The sequence below is a fragment of the Anopheles gambiae genome, chromosome 2 (assembly GCF_943734735.2).
Source record: "Anopheles gambiae chromosome 2, idAnoGambNW_F1_1, whole genome shotgun sequence".
Taxonomy (NCBI): Eukaryota; Metazoa; Arthropoda; class Insecta; order Diptera; family Culicidae; genus Anopheles; species Anopheles gambiae.
In genome coordinates, this window is record NC_064601.1 from 46,724,762 (window position 1) to 46,741,797 (window position 17,036).

At 42.1% G+C, this 17,036-nt stretch overlaps 1 protein-coding gene across 42 annotated transcripts in view; it reads right to left on the reverse strand.

The window, feature by feature from the left end:
- The window catches only part of LOC1278822 (unconventional myosin-IXa), a 61,115-nt gene that overhangs the window by 30,924 nt on the left and 13,155 nt on the right, over window positions 1-17,036 (reverse strand). For 10 of the 42 annotated variants that reach the window (XM_061651860.1, XM_061651857.1, XM_061651848.1 and 7 more), the window contains 2 exons: window positions 16,758-16,982; window positions 15,530-16,340 (listed from right to left, as the gene is read on the reverse strand). In XM_061651860.1, the coding sequence (XP_061507844.1) occupies window positions 15,530-15,574 (45 nt within the window). In that variant the 5' untranslated portion in view covers window positions 15,575-16,340; window positions 16,758-16,982. Of the gene's footprint in view, window positions 1-7,722; window positions 9,465-9,833; window positions 9,949-15,529; window positions 16,366-16,757; window positions 16,983-17,036 lie in introns of those variants that run through there. The other 32 variants (XM_061651849.1, XM_061651854.1, XM_061651824.1 and 29 more) reach the window with 11 other exon arrangements.

Consider the following 17,036-nt stretch of genomic DNA (forward strand, 5'->3'; position numbering starts at 1 on the left):
GTAGTGTTAAATAAATAAGTAAAAAAGCAAATGTATATCGCATACATACATCGGATATAACTGATAGCTTGATATAAATTACTACTGGAAAAGCCCGATATTCAATTGCATAGACGCGCCCTAAAGTTCACACAAGAGTACTGACAGAATATTACGACGTACAAATATGTCTAGTCAGCTTGTATAAAGAGCGATAACAGGGATACGGATAACGAATAACAGTTTATGAATACCTCAGCAGTTTTCTTATAATTTAAACATATATATTGTACGACTCAAATAATTCCAGCGATAGGAAGCAGAAGCAGTAACGATTCTGAATACGAGTTATATTGTTTATATTGGAATAGCAACTTTAACTATTCTTTGCCTTAACAAATAATTTATCAAACACTTTTCAATCGTTTCCTCGAGCTCTCAATCGTTTCTCAATCACACTCCGGGACCATGTGCTTAGGGTAAGGAAAATTAGCAACATTCTCCCTTCATCAGGTCGACCCTCTGTATGGCTGGTTGATACTGTCGCGCAGCGCTACGCATCAGACAGTGGGACCATGCACTTTTCGAATTGCAGTTCAACGTGACCAACATCATCCGTCCTGGGTTCATATCTCCGTCGAAGAAGTTGCCCCATCGGTCAGCTGATCGCCACTCTGCTCGTGGCGGTTAGAAAAAGTTGTTGCAAAAATTAGGCAAAAAACGCATTAAAATGCTAACGACTCTAAACCGGCCTCAGATTACGCCGCTGGCAGCAGGAAAGCCGCAATAGAAACTGGCTCCCGCAAAACGGCTCCCCCCCAACGGGAAAGCGAGCGGTCACACACGTTTGAATTGAAGAAGGAAAAGATAAAAATACACGTTACGCAGTTGCAACCATTGCGAGATAGGCGCTCTAGCTGTAGACACCGTTGGCGGCACGTTTGGCAAGACCGGAAGTGTGGAAATTGAAAGTGATATTTCGCCTTCATGGGTCTAAGACGTGCTTGGTTTGATTTTTGCTTTGTTGTAAATTATCTGGAGTGTCGAAAGAAATCGAAAGAACTATGGTGCTCAAGTACATTCTAGTATTTAGGGCGATTGAACATAACATCCAAAGAAAAGATCATTTCACACCGAGTATACAAACACATATTGACAAAGTTTATCTTGTTGCCTTCTTCTCAGTTACAAACTGGAAAAGATCCAATCTTTCTAAATTATTCTAATTGTAATTTTTCATTCAGAATTATAATTTTTGTTCTTATAACTCTGGAATGTGTCCAAATAATATTAAAACTTCTGCAATGGTAGATCATTCGAGACGGTCAATGGAATGGACATGCTGCGATCAACATTAATTGGGTAAATGCATAAAACCATCTCCCAACCATCTCCCTATTGCGCATACTACTGTATCGGTTCCAAACATCCCGAGGGAGAGAGGGAGAGCATCGTCACCAGCTGTGAATGATGTCACGAAAACGCCCCAACCAACTCCCTGAAGCTCGGGTGCCACTTCGGCACACAGGCTGCTCTCACTAAAGGGGATGAGTCATCCGTAGACGAAATACGAACGAGAGCGAAGACAACTGAACGAAGTGACGGAATGAATTCCATTTAGCAAAACCATTTAAACCAGACCAGACACCACATGTAGGCGCGCTAAATGGATTGCGAGAAGTCGTCGGCAAAGGACTCCACATTTTGGCTACTAAATTTGGTAAACTGTGTGCATTATACGAGTGCTGGTTACGGGAGATGTTTGCTACCAACAGCCTTGACCTGGGGAAAAGAAGAATAAAGGACTTTACGGCATGGTAACCAAACCGACCAGCAGCAGAGACTAGGGATGGGGACGGCGAAATCTGCGCACAGATCATACGTAGAATCATGCTGTTCTGATGTAGAAAAAAAACTCATACCGTTGCAATATACGCGTGTGTGCGTTCGTCTGTCTTGTTGCAGCCTACCAACGCCATCTCGCTCCTGACTGATTGGTTTTATTAATTAGGAGGTTTCCATCGCACACATACTTAAAATAAGAAATTATCTCATAAAAGGAAACGTACAAAGAAACAGGTCGACAACATGACCTGCATCGGCTCAAAGTCTCTATAAAAATAAACAAACAAAAAATGTCCTGAAAATTATAGACATTCTAAATAAACAGACAAGAGGTATATATTTTGCTTATGTTTACGAATGGAAACATATTTACGATGCAACAGTTTTGATTATCACTTAATTATTATCCATGTCCCACTGTTGCGTTCAGTTTATTTAGGGGTTTTCATATCTAGGACAGTCCTATTAGATTCCAAATGAGCCGGTCCAAAAAAGATGCCATAGAGTCCACTTCCCATCACAAAAAATTTGTTTCACATAAGAAAGAAGCAAGATGATGTCCTAAAATTGTGAGAACCCCTGAATTACGAATTACGAATATAATGGACATGACCAGTTAATCTGAAAGTTACTCTGCACCACGTACAATCTTTTCACATTGTTTGTGTTTTGAACAAATCAAGACATAGTATTACACATTTTTACATGAGCTTTGTTCGATTAAACACAGAAAAACACCAAATATTATCCATTTCTCCGACCTGTATATGTGGCCGAGCTCTCTGTCTGAGAAATGTAAACCTGCCAAAAAATCCTAGCAGCTGCCACCTACTGTATTCGTTTGCTGTCCCATCGGGCTTACACATAGTGCGGTCACACATACATAAAGTAAAAAAAAAAAAACACTAAACCCATCAACGTCTACACCACCCCCTGTGTGCTCGTCAATACGAATTCAAACGTTCGTTGTGAGCGAAGAATTTAATACACCATCAAACGCGGCGGCGTCCAAGAACGCTCGGCTCGCGCGCACGCCGGCCGTTGCAAACAAACACATATAGGTAAAAAATGCAAATTTATGCGTACATATATTTGTTTGATATAGTGCTCGAAAACTAGCACCGGCGCGCCAAACTCGATTCTACGTCAAGTATGGGAGGGAAGAGCGAGTAGACGTGCGCGAACCGCTGCCGTTCGTGTCTAAGACACGGCTGCTTCTTCGTTGTGTTCGTCTTTCGTCTCAGGTGTCGCTGGTTCCCAACGACTAACCACGACGACCGTTGGACCAACGGATGAAGGTTTGGATTTCGGTTGAGAATTTCATTCCATCCCATGATGCCAACCATCACAACCCTCCATCGATCCCGCTCACGTACCCCCGTTGATCCTCGATTAACAACAACTACTACTACTAAGATGTTCGAGACGAAACACGTTTCAGTTGCTGTTTCACACGATCCCTGGCCGGATTCCTATCCACCTACGCCGTCGAATTCTTGCATATGAAAAAAAAACATGTTGATCATTCCACGTGTAAAAATACATTCTGATACATTCCAAACTAGTACACGGCTGATCGCTGTTTTATCACACATTTTACTACGGACAGCTACGAAGTAACATAAAAAGAGTTAGACATGATGATATTTGTAAAAAACTGCATAATTTACAGCAGCATACGAAAGTAGATCTCGTTTTCAAAGATCCGTTATCAGTTTGATGCTCATACACTTTGCATAGTTCCGATATATCGGATGTTGTTACTTCCAGAACAAAAAGCGCAGGAGTAAATCGAAGATTGCATAACAGTAAAAAAAAAAACGATAAGTTTTCATGTGCCGGATATGGCACTCAAATTGACGACAATAAACGTATCGACCACAAGCCAACCCGTAAGCAGTTTGATTTTGAATCCAACGATTTAAATATATAATTTTTTTTTTTTTTGGCAAATTTCTGCCAATGGCCAACTGTGAGGTAACACAGTCAGACGATTTTAATTTAATGCCATCGTCTACCCCTTCCCACACCGTGGATCTTGCCCCAACCGGCTTTGCCACACAAGCGCGCAAGCTGTGTGAAGAATTAGAATTTCTCAATTTTGAATAGCATTTTGCCGTGTCCGAAACGAACGATGGGAAGGGCTCGTGGATGGCACCGAAAAAGAAGAGGAAAGACAATCTTCTTCAGAGAATTAAAGAATTTTAACTCTTTTTTATCAACGTCCCGTATCATCCCCGTTCCTAAAACCGTATGAGATGATTGAGTGACACAGGGGCAGCAGGTGTTTTCCGCCCCAAATACTGGGCAGCCCGCCAAAGTGGAAGTTGAGATTTAGCGATACGAATGTTCCACACCATGGCATACAGCAGACAACGAACACGACCGTGTTTTTTCTTGAGCATCTGTGCAAACATGTCGAATGCCATCATCTGACGGTGATGTGGTATCAGATCTGGTGCACCACACCTTGGCTATTATAGAAAAAATATTAGAAAAGGTAATATTGGTTGGTGTGATAAAAAAGGGTGATTTGAATTACGATCCTATTTTTCAAAACATCTTTTGGTTTTGGTCAAAACATCTGTGTTGAAAAAAATAATACATTTTATAGCAGTATCTGTTCCTGTAGTGCAGTCATTATCCGATATGCGCTATCGTACGGGACCGAGCACAATAGCGTATTTCGAGTTTTCGCGTATAGCGGATTCCTATGGAAAAATAGTTCATATTACCGGTTCGCTGATCGAAAAATATCCTAACAGAATTTTGAATTAAATATTGTTATTGAAAAACAGGAATCTTTTGCACAAATTCGATGTGACCTGCTTTATAAACAATGGTAAATTTAAAAAAGAGCAAAAAATTAAATCATTTTCAAAAAACACATGGAGCTGTCAAATTAGCAGAAATATTGCGTACTGCGAATTGGTGTACATCGAGTACTGCGTACTGCGGATAATTGCGGTACATACAATATACTACTTTACTACTTTTATCAAGAAAACGGACATTTTGTATTTCCCATCAACACGCTAGATCGGGCCACGCATATCCGAAACCTCACGATCGAATCTAAGGAAAATTCCGAATGCCTTACATTAGCATTAGCCAAAAGTAAGTAAATTATATTTCCATAAGCCGAAGACGACTGACGGAAAAATAAAGGAAAAAATTTAGCATTTAACAAATGCTTGTTTTCATTAAAACAATATTAATATTATTGACTTTAAAACTCAGTTTCATTAGAATTAAATAAAGTTTTTGTGGCCCTCCACGACTCTAGTTAGCTTTTTTTTATATGGAGTTTGACAGTTGGAGGCTGAAATCATGTAGACAATCCATACAAAACTGCACACAAAACTAGCCTGCGATTTTCAGTCTAGACTATTTTAGCCTCAAAGCTAGAATTAGATTCGAGCACCTTTTCGAAAAAATGGTAAAACAAGGTGGTGTTTTCATTTATCCCAAGGTGCATTATAGAGATCAGAAGGTGGAGTCTAGAATCAAAGTGTGTTTAGTCCAGGTGGCATATAACATGTTATTTTAACCCAAATTTGAACATCACTTTTTGACAGGATAGGTCAGTAAAAATCAGCCTTCTAAATACATACACCTTGGAATAAGCCCACCTGTGTATTATACCCACTTAGATAGCTGCTCGAAAACTGCAATACAATGCAAAAAAACTGACAGGCTGAAATTTCAGCCTACGAACTTAAAACGGAAAGAGCCCCTTTGTTAGGTTTCTTTTACTACCACCACTATAGGAACACAATACGACCACTATAGGACCATATCACTATTATAGGTACAACGGCTTATTGATTAAAATACGATTTTTTTTTGTAAATTTGGTTGTGATTTTGAAGATACAACGCATTGCAATAGTGATATGTTAAAACATTCTTGAATTTACATTCTTGAAACCTTGACAATCATTAAATTAATTAAGGATTATCAGTACCGATACAAATCACACCACTATTGGTAGTTTTACCCAAACCGTTTCAAGCACAAAAGATTGCACATAAAAAAATCTAATTGCCAAGCTGCATTCAATCCAACATTTCTCTTAAATTACAACTTATTTATATTTTAAAACCACAACTGAACAAATGCATCACCCAAGAACGGACAGGACAAGAAGAGTTGGGTTGCGTGCATGTTGTTCTGCCTGTAATAAGCAAAAAAGGGAGATCGGATCAACGCCATTCGTTCATTCATTCGTTTGCTGCCCGCCACCACCTTCTATAGGTTATCGTCGACTTCTAGCGCACCACTTCGCTTTCGCCAACCGGTTCCAGTAATCAATCATTATTGGCGCAACTGTCGAATGGATCAGCCTACATACGGATACGACAGCAAGCGCAGCAGCTGCCGTTGTTGTTCGAAGGTGCAGAGGCACACGATGACGCTATTGGTCCAATGCAGTGCAACAGCGGCGCAGCCTCTGCTAACGGCATTCAGCTCAGGTTATTTGGAAGCACCGCGGAATGCTAGACTCTTGCGTGAGTGCGTGCAATGTTATTGTAACGCTCTCTTAATTGAACAACTTGAAACGCGTGTATTGTTGTTCAGAATTGGTCCAATCATAGGATGGTGAAGACACGGAAACATCCTCTGCTGCTTATGGTAAAGTACGATTAATCCATAAACAAGTTATATGAAGAGACTTTGTAAACAAAAATGCCAATTCATAATCCATCACACCACTAAAATACACTATTAATTATAAGTTTTACAGTACAAAACTGATCTAAAAAAATCGATCGAAGGGAAGAAGGAAAATAAATGGAAGGCCAATGAGCAAAAAGTACACAAATCGTGCATTTAGCATATCGACCGAGACAGGCATTTCAAAATGAAAAACAAAACCTCCCGAGAAACGTCGAGGAACCAAGATAAACAAATCCACGGTCTGGCAACGATCTGGAACATCGATGAAACGATCAAAGCGTTGCGCATAATTACCATCACACACCTGATTTGCTTTCATGAAAAATATCATACAAACACCTAGGTCTCAAAGGTGTGTGCTATTACAATCCCCATTGCCGCGGAATGTTCTTCAAAACGGTAAACATTTTTAGGAGTTTGACAATGTAAAATGAAAGAGAGAAACATAAAAGGTAAAAAAGTTAATGATCAAAGCTACATTAGATTTGGAATATATTGTTTCTAGCTCATATACATAGGTCACGATGACAAGATGATATTTAAGGTATCAATGGAATGGAAAATTTACTTATAAATTATTCCTTTCCTAATTACAAGCAGAAAATGCCTCTCCTCATGAACCTAGCTAACTAGGTCAGCAAACTGGTTGGATGGCTTTAGACTAAACAACAATAAAGTTTTAATTCATCGGCACACATGCCTCTTAATCGTGTGTGTGTGTGCTCGCACTTTGTGTGATGTTCTTGGTTCTAATCTACGCAATTTGAATTATTTCATCACACCATTATTGCACCAGTTCTATCCGTCGCCGGCAAGTCGACAACGCAGAACCCTTCGCATCGTTTAAGCCGGAAATGATTAATCAGCGCACACCCCTCGGTGCGCTTCACTCGAACGGGCAACATCATTCTTTGGATCGTATCTATTTCCCTCCTACCTTCCCCTTTTTGCATTGCTAGCAATGTGTGTGTGCCCTAATCACTATCACACTCCTCTCACATCACATCAACTTCATTCTCATCGTCATCATCGGCACAACAAAAACACGTCGCAACACGATGTCATATCGATTATTGTTATTATTGCTTACTGCTATGATTCATAGCTTACTTCCTTCGGGGAGGAAGTGCAATTACACAATTACCATGCAACCTCCATCCACAGTGTGCTTGCTTTACCTTTGTCCGCTTAAAAATTAAGAGGATTGTTGTTCCCTACCTTCAGCATAACGGTCGTATCGAGCGTAACAAAATCATCGTAGTAAATCTTCGACCGTCTTTTTTCTTTCCTTTCAGCTCCCATCGTCAGTTCGTCTCGGTGACGATATTTGCTGCTCAATTCGGAAGAATCAGTGTGTGTTCCGTTTAACTCCATCGCATCACTTCCACTACTTAAACAGGATACGGCGGATGCTGCTGTTTGCTTTTCGGAACACTTTGTACGCGACTCTGTATCAATCTTTTTGGTTGGTGGATTGGTGTTTGGGTGCCGACCCAGTGATTCATCGGTCAATGGATGCTGATTGTGATGCCGCCACTTCACCCCATTGGACTACATTCCCTTTCTTATGCAGGGATTTTGGCTTTAAATATCACACTTAATTCACAACACAAAATGCAGCTTTTTCTCTCCGATAGAAACCACGAAACTCACTGTGAAAGAACAGCATTGAAAGAATAATGAAAGAACACACCGCATAAGTGCGCTGCCAATACTATTTCAAATATTGCACCCGACACCACGTGCACACTTCGAATTGGCATGGAAATGATCGGATCGATACTTTCCCATCGTTTAGATTGCGACAACCTCCTCCTGCCGGCTAACCAGCATTACCAGTGTTGCCGGTTCCGGTGGATCAATCTTCCTGCACATTTCCGGCGATTCGCGTGAGCACAGGAAATGCAAATTATTTACATCGAATCTCACTCCACACAATACGATGGAAGGCTATACCTAGAACGCCACACTCACTTTGGCATTAATACCTCACTACAAACATGCACAAGTGACCACTAATGAAACGGTTGGAATGGGAAGGAGCACGAGATCATTTGATTTTTACAAACCAATTCCCTTGCACACTTTTAAGGACTAGCAATTAAACTCCGAAGACGTTTAGACGTTGATCGGTTGTAAAGTAACACTTGTCACCCCGGTTCTTACCGTTGAAATAACTAAACAATAGGTGGCAATCCCAAAAAATAACCACGTTCTACCACACTTTGTGCCAAAAACAAGGCAAACAAATTAATGCCCTCAAATCAATCACATGCACTCTAAACAATAACAAACAAAAAATTACTTCATTTTCCTAACTTTAGCGCTGCTTATCGATTGACCACTGTACTAAGGCAGCCACCTTTCAGCTAACCTTGAATTTATCGCCAACTCCAATTGGTCCCACCGTTTCCACTCCACCAGACACTCGCAACGGTTGGCGTTGTTGATAAAGCACACTCACCAACCAACACACACTTTTTTCTTATCAACGACTCTCGAGTGCAAACTTCAATCACATGTCTGTTTCGGTATCGGATCGTGGGGTTATATGTAGCAACGAGCAAAAAATACCACACTCCAGTACTGTTCACTTTAACCGTTCAATCGTAACTAGTAATCGGTAATAGACAGGGCCTGAGTCCCGCAATGCTTAGTGCGCCGATCTGTGAACGATCATCGCCGAAGAATTAGCGCTGGAGAGCTAACCCGAGCTCGTGCCAGCTCGTGCCCTGGAAACGAACAAGCGCGTCCAAGTGGCATCCGAAGCTGAGTAGAACAATTTCCAACCAAGGGGGAGTATGGTAGTGGGCACAAATCGATTTTTCAGTCATAATTTTCACTGCCGGAGAGGCGCTGTGAGTAAGTACCCAAGCGCGAGCGATCGTAGATCTTGAGGCGTTTCGCGCAAGTGTGCTTTCTGCGCGTCGTTCTAGCGCTACTACAGCACAGCTGCGCTTGAGATACTACACCACAACTTCGCGCACATTCACACGGCAATAGAGAGGCATCCGCCGCTTGTCTGTATCATTGCACCACAAATCGTCACTAGTAGATGGAACTGCACATGGAAATGATTGGTGTAAAATCAGATTTCAACCAATCTTCTGTCCGCACACACCACTTTATTGCATTCAGCACGAAGCACGATTTTTCCTTCATGTGCCAGAGCCGGCTCGTAAACAGTCGTGTGGCACGCGCTCGCGTATCTACGAGCAGGCTAAACTACTAAATGGCCTAGCCCCTCTGGTCGACTCCAAGAGGCTAGAGCGAAACTACCTGCGCTTCTAAAGCACCCAGCAGCACAGCGAATCGATAATAACACACACCTTCTTCTAACAATAGCTCACTGCCAACCGGAGTGTGACACAGAGGGACACCCTCCAAACCGAGATACGTGAACCTAACTAGCCTAAAGCTAACCTACTGGGCAAGTGAACAGCCTGTACGTCCGTTGAGGTGTGTGTCTCATACTCACACACACGCAATGAAACTCGTTGCCGATTTGCGGGACCTGATTCATAAAGTGGCAAACTCCGACACACGATCGCTTATCAATCAATCGCATACGCACATACCAGGGCTGACACAGATAAGGAAGGCTTTGGAAGTCTTCGGGGCGCAAACACTGCCGACCGCTTATCGGCCATGCAGCACACTGGCTGTCTGATATGGATTTTCTTACCGCGAGCCTACGAGGTTACGGTTCTCGGTCAACTTGTGGCACCTGTGGCACAACAACAACATTCGATAATCTAAAGGGCAGGTGTTCACCACATCACGGTTAGGAACATCGCCCCGGGATCGATTGGCTGTGCAGTCGTTTTGCAGCAACATTTGATGTGCGCCAAACAATGACATCCAGTGATAGTGAGCAGTACTGTGGTGTTGTGCAAAAGCGCAAAGGTAACAACAACTGATGCCTTCAGGATGTGGATCATTCTGCATGGCAGTGGTAGTTGCGCGAGCAGCGTTTCCCAACACTGCCCGGAGAGCTTGTGATGTGTAAGAAGCACTGGTACTTGAGCGGATGACTTGAACAGACCAGACGGTGGTGGTAAAAACGTAGCAGAATAGAGAACAACAGCGTATTGACGCTCCAGGCCAATAATGTTGCTTCGATCTATGAACAGTGTCGATTGTTCGCCTAATACACACCATGAGTCATACACATGTGGCAACACTCTGACTGTGGAGCGTCGTACGATCTCCGGTTTGCTCCTGCATGGCTATAACTCGAACGATCCTAAGCGACCAAGTAGAGGTATACAAAATGAGAATTAATTCCTACAGATCTATGCATAGCTCTAAATAATAACATCATACCACATTATCTTAATGTCTAATGTACATTGAATTACCAAAAATCGAATGATTGCTTTCCGATGCCCTGGTACTCTTGTTATTCTATATAATTATCTGATAACTGATAGCTTAGATAATCCAAGCCGTTACGAAACACAAAGATTGCATGTTCCAATACTGTATGTTACATTCTTAGACATCAAACCCAGCAACATCTAAGTAAAATTGTTTTCGTACATGATAATTAGAATAAAAAAGTCATTTCATTATTTAAAAACATCTTTGATTGAAGTTAGTGTTATCCACAAGTTAAGTATACATATTATCAATCCAAAAGTATGGGACTACAATTAAAGACGTTTATAGACAGATAGAAATGACACATGGACAAAAAATAGTCATGTTTATTCGATATATTCAATATTTAATTTCTGTATCGTGTGATAAAACCATAACCATGGTAGTTGAGTAAACGAAGTGAGGTAAAACTGTCCAACACATCTCCCAGAATGCATCTGAGGTGACATCTGCTTCCATGCAGGATGCATATAAACATACAAACATACACCACGTATACAAATGGAACTCAGCATTGTGATGCGCGTAACTAGTCTTTCTAACACGTCCAAACACGTTACTACTACTTGGGACGGTCCTTTTCACATGGGAAACATTTCGTGGATCGGCGAATGTAGTGTGGTGGTGCTTGCTACTGGAATGTCATCTTCACCGAGAAGGTCCTACTGCTTTTTGTTGTGCCTGTCTGAAGTTACATAGCAACTTTACCACTCAGAGCACACGTCATGATGATGCGCGCACTGACGTGAGAATGAATTTCCTCCAACATACGAGTGCTGGGTAAAGCATTCATTTAGAGTTTCCGGCAAAGGATACATGTTGATGTTGTGTACAGCCTACCAGTGTCCAAAATTGACGATGCATTGACGAATGTCACAAAGGCTTCTCTATATATAGCAACACACACATTCACACAATGCTAACAATTCAAACAAAAATATACTTTTCCTTCGAGTTAGCTGGGCCAAAGGAGTACAATCGTGACATCGTATGACCTCCGTACTGATATGCGACATGTTCAAGTGCTAGAATCTGCGTATCTACGTTATTGCGTTTAAGTTCATGTGAATAGTTTTGTATACCTTTTTTGTAGCCTCGCTTCCTGAAGACCACATACGGCCGGTTGAATTTAAAAAATAAATATCAAATTACTATAGAACCACAGTATAAACTGAACTTTTTAATTTCTGAAAAGTCTTAAGTCTAAAGTCTAATCAAAAATAAGATACAAACAGTCCCCGATATCTTTAAACATTCGATCAATACAAACACTTCGACCGTCCGGTAAAACCTTCTTCCTCCTTCCGAGCGTTAATGTGACCATAATCTTGGCACCACTCCGCTTGTTCGCCCGTCCAGTCCACTCATTCGCTCAGGCAGATCGTGAGCAATCGGCAGCACAGGCAATCGCGCGAAGGAAAGGAAAGGTCGTGCTGTACCTCCAACATGAGACTGACTAAAACCACACCACGCGACAACGCGACGCGAGTCTATCTTATCAATCGAACGGGAACGGGAAGGGTCACTCCGCGTCCGCAACAGAGGAGGGGTATAGTAATAGTAGCAAGAGATTGAGGAAAGCGAAGGAGCGAGGGGGAGTTCCACGTTTTAGTATCCTTCCCCGGAGTATCTCCCGAACCACCACCAAGACATAGAGAGCGAGAGGGAGAGACACTACAAAAGCCAATAAGTGAGTGCCTTTTTCAAGGCCAATCGGCGGACTTCCAGCGCCACGGTCCGGTGCGTTTGCGTTTGGAGGAATATGTGTGCGTGTGTCTCTTTTATATATACTTTATTTTATTTTTTACGATCTTGACCTTTCGCATACACTGTTTGCCAATGGTCGGGAAACGGTGTTCTCTCTTTCTCTATAGTTCTCTCCCTCTCTCTCTGGCCGTCGCTCTTCCTTTAGCTTGACCATTGTCACAGCATTCACATGTCCTTCCCCTTCTCTATCGATGTACCGCTCATTCTTCGCCAAAGTTTGAAGTGTGTCCAGCAGAATCGCAATCGAGACGGATGAACTAAGAGAAACAGACGGTCACAGAGTTGCGGAGCCGACTCCACAACTGGCAAAGTCTTCAAAGACCTCTGCACGATACAGGCTAGTGCAGTGAGTCACAGGCTTGTGGCTTGTTTTTGGAGGCCGTACCTCCCCTCCCCTGGACGGCTGGCGTTACGTGTTTAGCTTTTATTGAACGCTTCTCGGGAGTGCCCTTAATAGACGGGAACTAGAGCTGCGGATCAATGCTGCACCGGTACTCGCGGTCGTGAAGATATCTCGTGCAGATAAGACAAACGCGCGCTTGCAGCGATGATATTTACCATTGCAGTGATTTAGAATTAATTGGACGACACTGCAATACGTTTACAGGAAAGGGAAGGTGGTCTCGCAAGGGGATTTGTATAGAACAAAGCATGACACTGTGCTGAAATGCAACAATGTGAACGGAATTTACTGTCATAGAAAATCAGGCTGATCTAAGCTGAATCCCCCACGGTGCTCTTGACGTAAGGCAAAAAAAATCTATTATTTTTATCACGAAGAGCTCATGTACACGAAAAGACATTTCATAAGATGGCATAACATTTATTTTTAGATGCAGGAGTAGTTTGTTTTTGCTGATAATCTCATTGCAACCGCTCCAGCGCACATCGTAGTACATTCACGCATACACACAAACATCCAGATAAACATAAATCTGTGTTCGAGAACGGATTCAAGGTCATTGGAAAAGGAGTAAATTCCGTAAAGCCCTAGGCCCAAACGGGGATCGCTCCTTTTCTTTCTATACGAATTTCCGATGCATTCACGTTTCGGTGCGTACGTTTGAGGGCAAACTCTAGCGAAGGAGACGTTCGATATTTATAAATAAACTCCGATTGAATAAAGCCGGTCGTCCTACGGTGCTTAGATTCAGTTACTTCCCTACAGTTCCTACTTCCCGTTCCATTCCCTTAAATTTCCCGTACATCCAAACGCTTGCAAGCTCGACTTCTTGAGCAACACGCATCGGATGAAGAAATCTCTGCCAGTGTGTAAGAGCTGGATCATTCATTTCTTGATATTTCAGGCCAACCATTGAGGAGGTCCGGGTGCTGCTAGCAGCGAATTTGTGTGCTTGGCAATGGATTCGGGTTTGTTATTACGGATAATTGATTTACGAAAGTGCACCCGGCTAGTAGGCGCTCCAACGGATTCCAGGCAAAATATTTCCCGGAGTGGTTACTATTATTACCTTTTTAACTCTCCGCCCTCAGCCAGCTCAGAACCTGCCCCTCCCATCCCCTGTTCCTTTGCATATGCAGCACAACCGCTCAGCCAAACAAACATACCGGTGTGTTATTATTGGTACTTGTTTATTCGATTTTCCCACCCACTGGGTTTGGGGTGTGCGTATGTATCTGTGTAAAGGTCCCTTTGGCAAGCGCCATGCAGGAAAGTTGTCCATCCATTGCGCTAATTGGGGGATTAGAAGGAAAAACAAACAAACGTATAAAACGATACGCATCGGTATTTGAGATCCGCCAGCGAAGCAAAGCAAAACACATCATTATTAAACGGCGCCGGGACGTATTTTGGTGCTGTGAGTTCGAGAAAGCCAATAGCTGGCGACGACGACGGATCAAGCGTGTGGCGTAAAGGCGAATTGTAAACTTCTAGTACACCTATGCAACGACAAAACAGACTAATGTTGTTGCTAGAACACGTGAAAACTATCGGGAGATAATTTGTACCAACCAAAGATCGGCAACGAGCAGCAAGACGCTGCATTTTGAAACTCAGCTGCTCGCAGTGTGTAGCATGTACACGTGGGTTACGCTTTGTTTTGGTAAACTGTGAGAGTAACTATTCAGCTGCTAGTGAGGATTCAAGCAATTGTTATTACCCGCTCGCCAGTAACCTAGGATGGGTAGGTCGTTAAAATGGCACATTAGATTGTTAAACAATTGGATTATCTCAACACCGGCAGTTGGAGTACGATAGTGTAAAAATGTTTAGTAACCATATTAGAGCATGTGTGACATGCTTTACATTTCGCAATGAAATGTTAACATTTAGCTATAGTTAAGTTTTATTTACAGTATTACGATTTTACAGTATTACGGATAAGAAGACGTTTTAAAAGGGTCAACAACTATAAACATATAAGATTATACTTCATAATTTCAATTAAGATTTTCTTCTTCTTCTTTGGCTCAACAACCATTGTCGGTCAAGGCCTGACCACTAGTGGGCTTGGGTTTTGTACGAATTTTGGACGTTTGTATACATTGGGCAGCAGTAGAAATTGTATAATCATATATTGCATTTTCATTATTTTTAAATCAGCATTAAACTTTCAAAAGAAGGCTGAAGGTAAAATAAGAATAGCCATAAATAGTAACATTACTATGAACCAATATTTTTCATACACCATAATACCTCTGTTCTGAATGCGCCGGCTTTCACAAAGCCGGACGGTTTCAAATCCTATCCAAACTATCTCCCTCTAGCAAGATTTGTCGATACGCTTGCGTGGTAAAAATAATTCTGTCAAGCCTAAATAAAACTGGTATATGAATCCTTATCCTATCCTTGGGCAAGGAAGAAGAAACACAACCGAAATCACTACTAAATCATATATTATACGATACGCACCTGCAGAATGTAGCGGGAACAGTCCGCGAGAGTATCCTGCGACATGACCGCTAGTGTCGTCGACGCTCGTGCTGGTGCTGATGGAAGAAGTTGTTGCTATTGTTGTTGATGCTGTCGTCGGTCTTGGTGATAGTGGTAGTATCGTTGGTACTTGCAATGGCTGTCGATTGCAGCGATCGATGATGCAGCCCTTGCAATCGCATCAACCGCTTCACTACTGTCTGGGAGGAGGATGGCTGCCCACGAAGCCGGCAGTGGATGCACCCGCTGCCGCTGCTGCTGTTGCTTCTGCTGCTGCTGCTGCTGCTGCTGGTGGTAGTGTCGCCGGTAGTGTGGTGCCGTCTTGTGCTACTAGTGCGGGCTGTCCAACTGCAACTGCTACAGTAGACGCCGCTCATTCTGCTCCCTTTGCTGCTTCTGCCGCCATTCGGCAGCCGCCAGCGGTAGCATAGACAACATAAACACCAGCACGCACACGGTGGTCACATACACTCACTCACACACACACACACACACACACGCACACTCACTTGTGGTCAACTCCTTGGGCCATTCTACACACAATCGGCACACGCATTCACACCCTCACACGCCTTCGAACACTAAATGCACAAAACTCACTCTTCTCTCTATTTTACTTTCTTCCTTTCTCGTGCGCAATTTACGATCAACTGTGTCCAACCTGTACACTTCTAGATCGTAAGGATATATCTTCCTTTAGCATCCTTTAGCACACATTAAAAATTCTACTCTTGGGTCACTCACAAACACTCGAACTATCTGGGACAAAAATTCACTAATAAAGCAGAACCTTTAAAGAAAAGTGGCGAAGAATGCTGATATTTTTTTATAAATTATACTACATTGCTCCTAAAGCAGTTTACGACCATTTTCCTGTTAATACATGATACAAATACAATTTCCTAAAATTCGTACGGATATACATTTTAATTTTTGAAATTAGATTTCTGACACATTCGACATTGCATGAAAACATGTTTCTGCCGAATTTAAACAATAATTTGTTAAAAGACTTCTAATTCTAATAATAAAATTCAAACATTTTTCAACGAACACTGAGCATTTTTTGTGTATGTGTTGTTTTTACACTACTATAGATTTGATGATTATTTCCGCAGGATCGCGCGGGTAAGGCTTATTGTATCATGTATTAGGAAAGAAATGGTTTGTTGCTGGTGTCATAGCAATTCCTTATCGAAAACGGTACCATTTTCTTCTGCCCACCTCACTCGACACATTTACAGCTCTGCGACGTTCGACGATAAGCGATATTCTCACATTTTGCAGACTCTTATTTCACAACGGTCTTGCAGTAAAAACCACCAACACTCTGTACACGAGATTCTTGCTGTCACAGCACACAGAAAAATACACACACACATACACACACTCTCAGTTAAGCCAATGTGCTTTTTTGTTGTTGTTTCACTGCCTGATAAAATAAGAGAGAACATGAACATATTTCTATTAACAACTCAAATTTAAC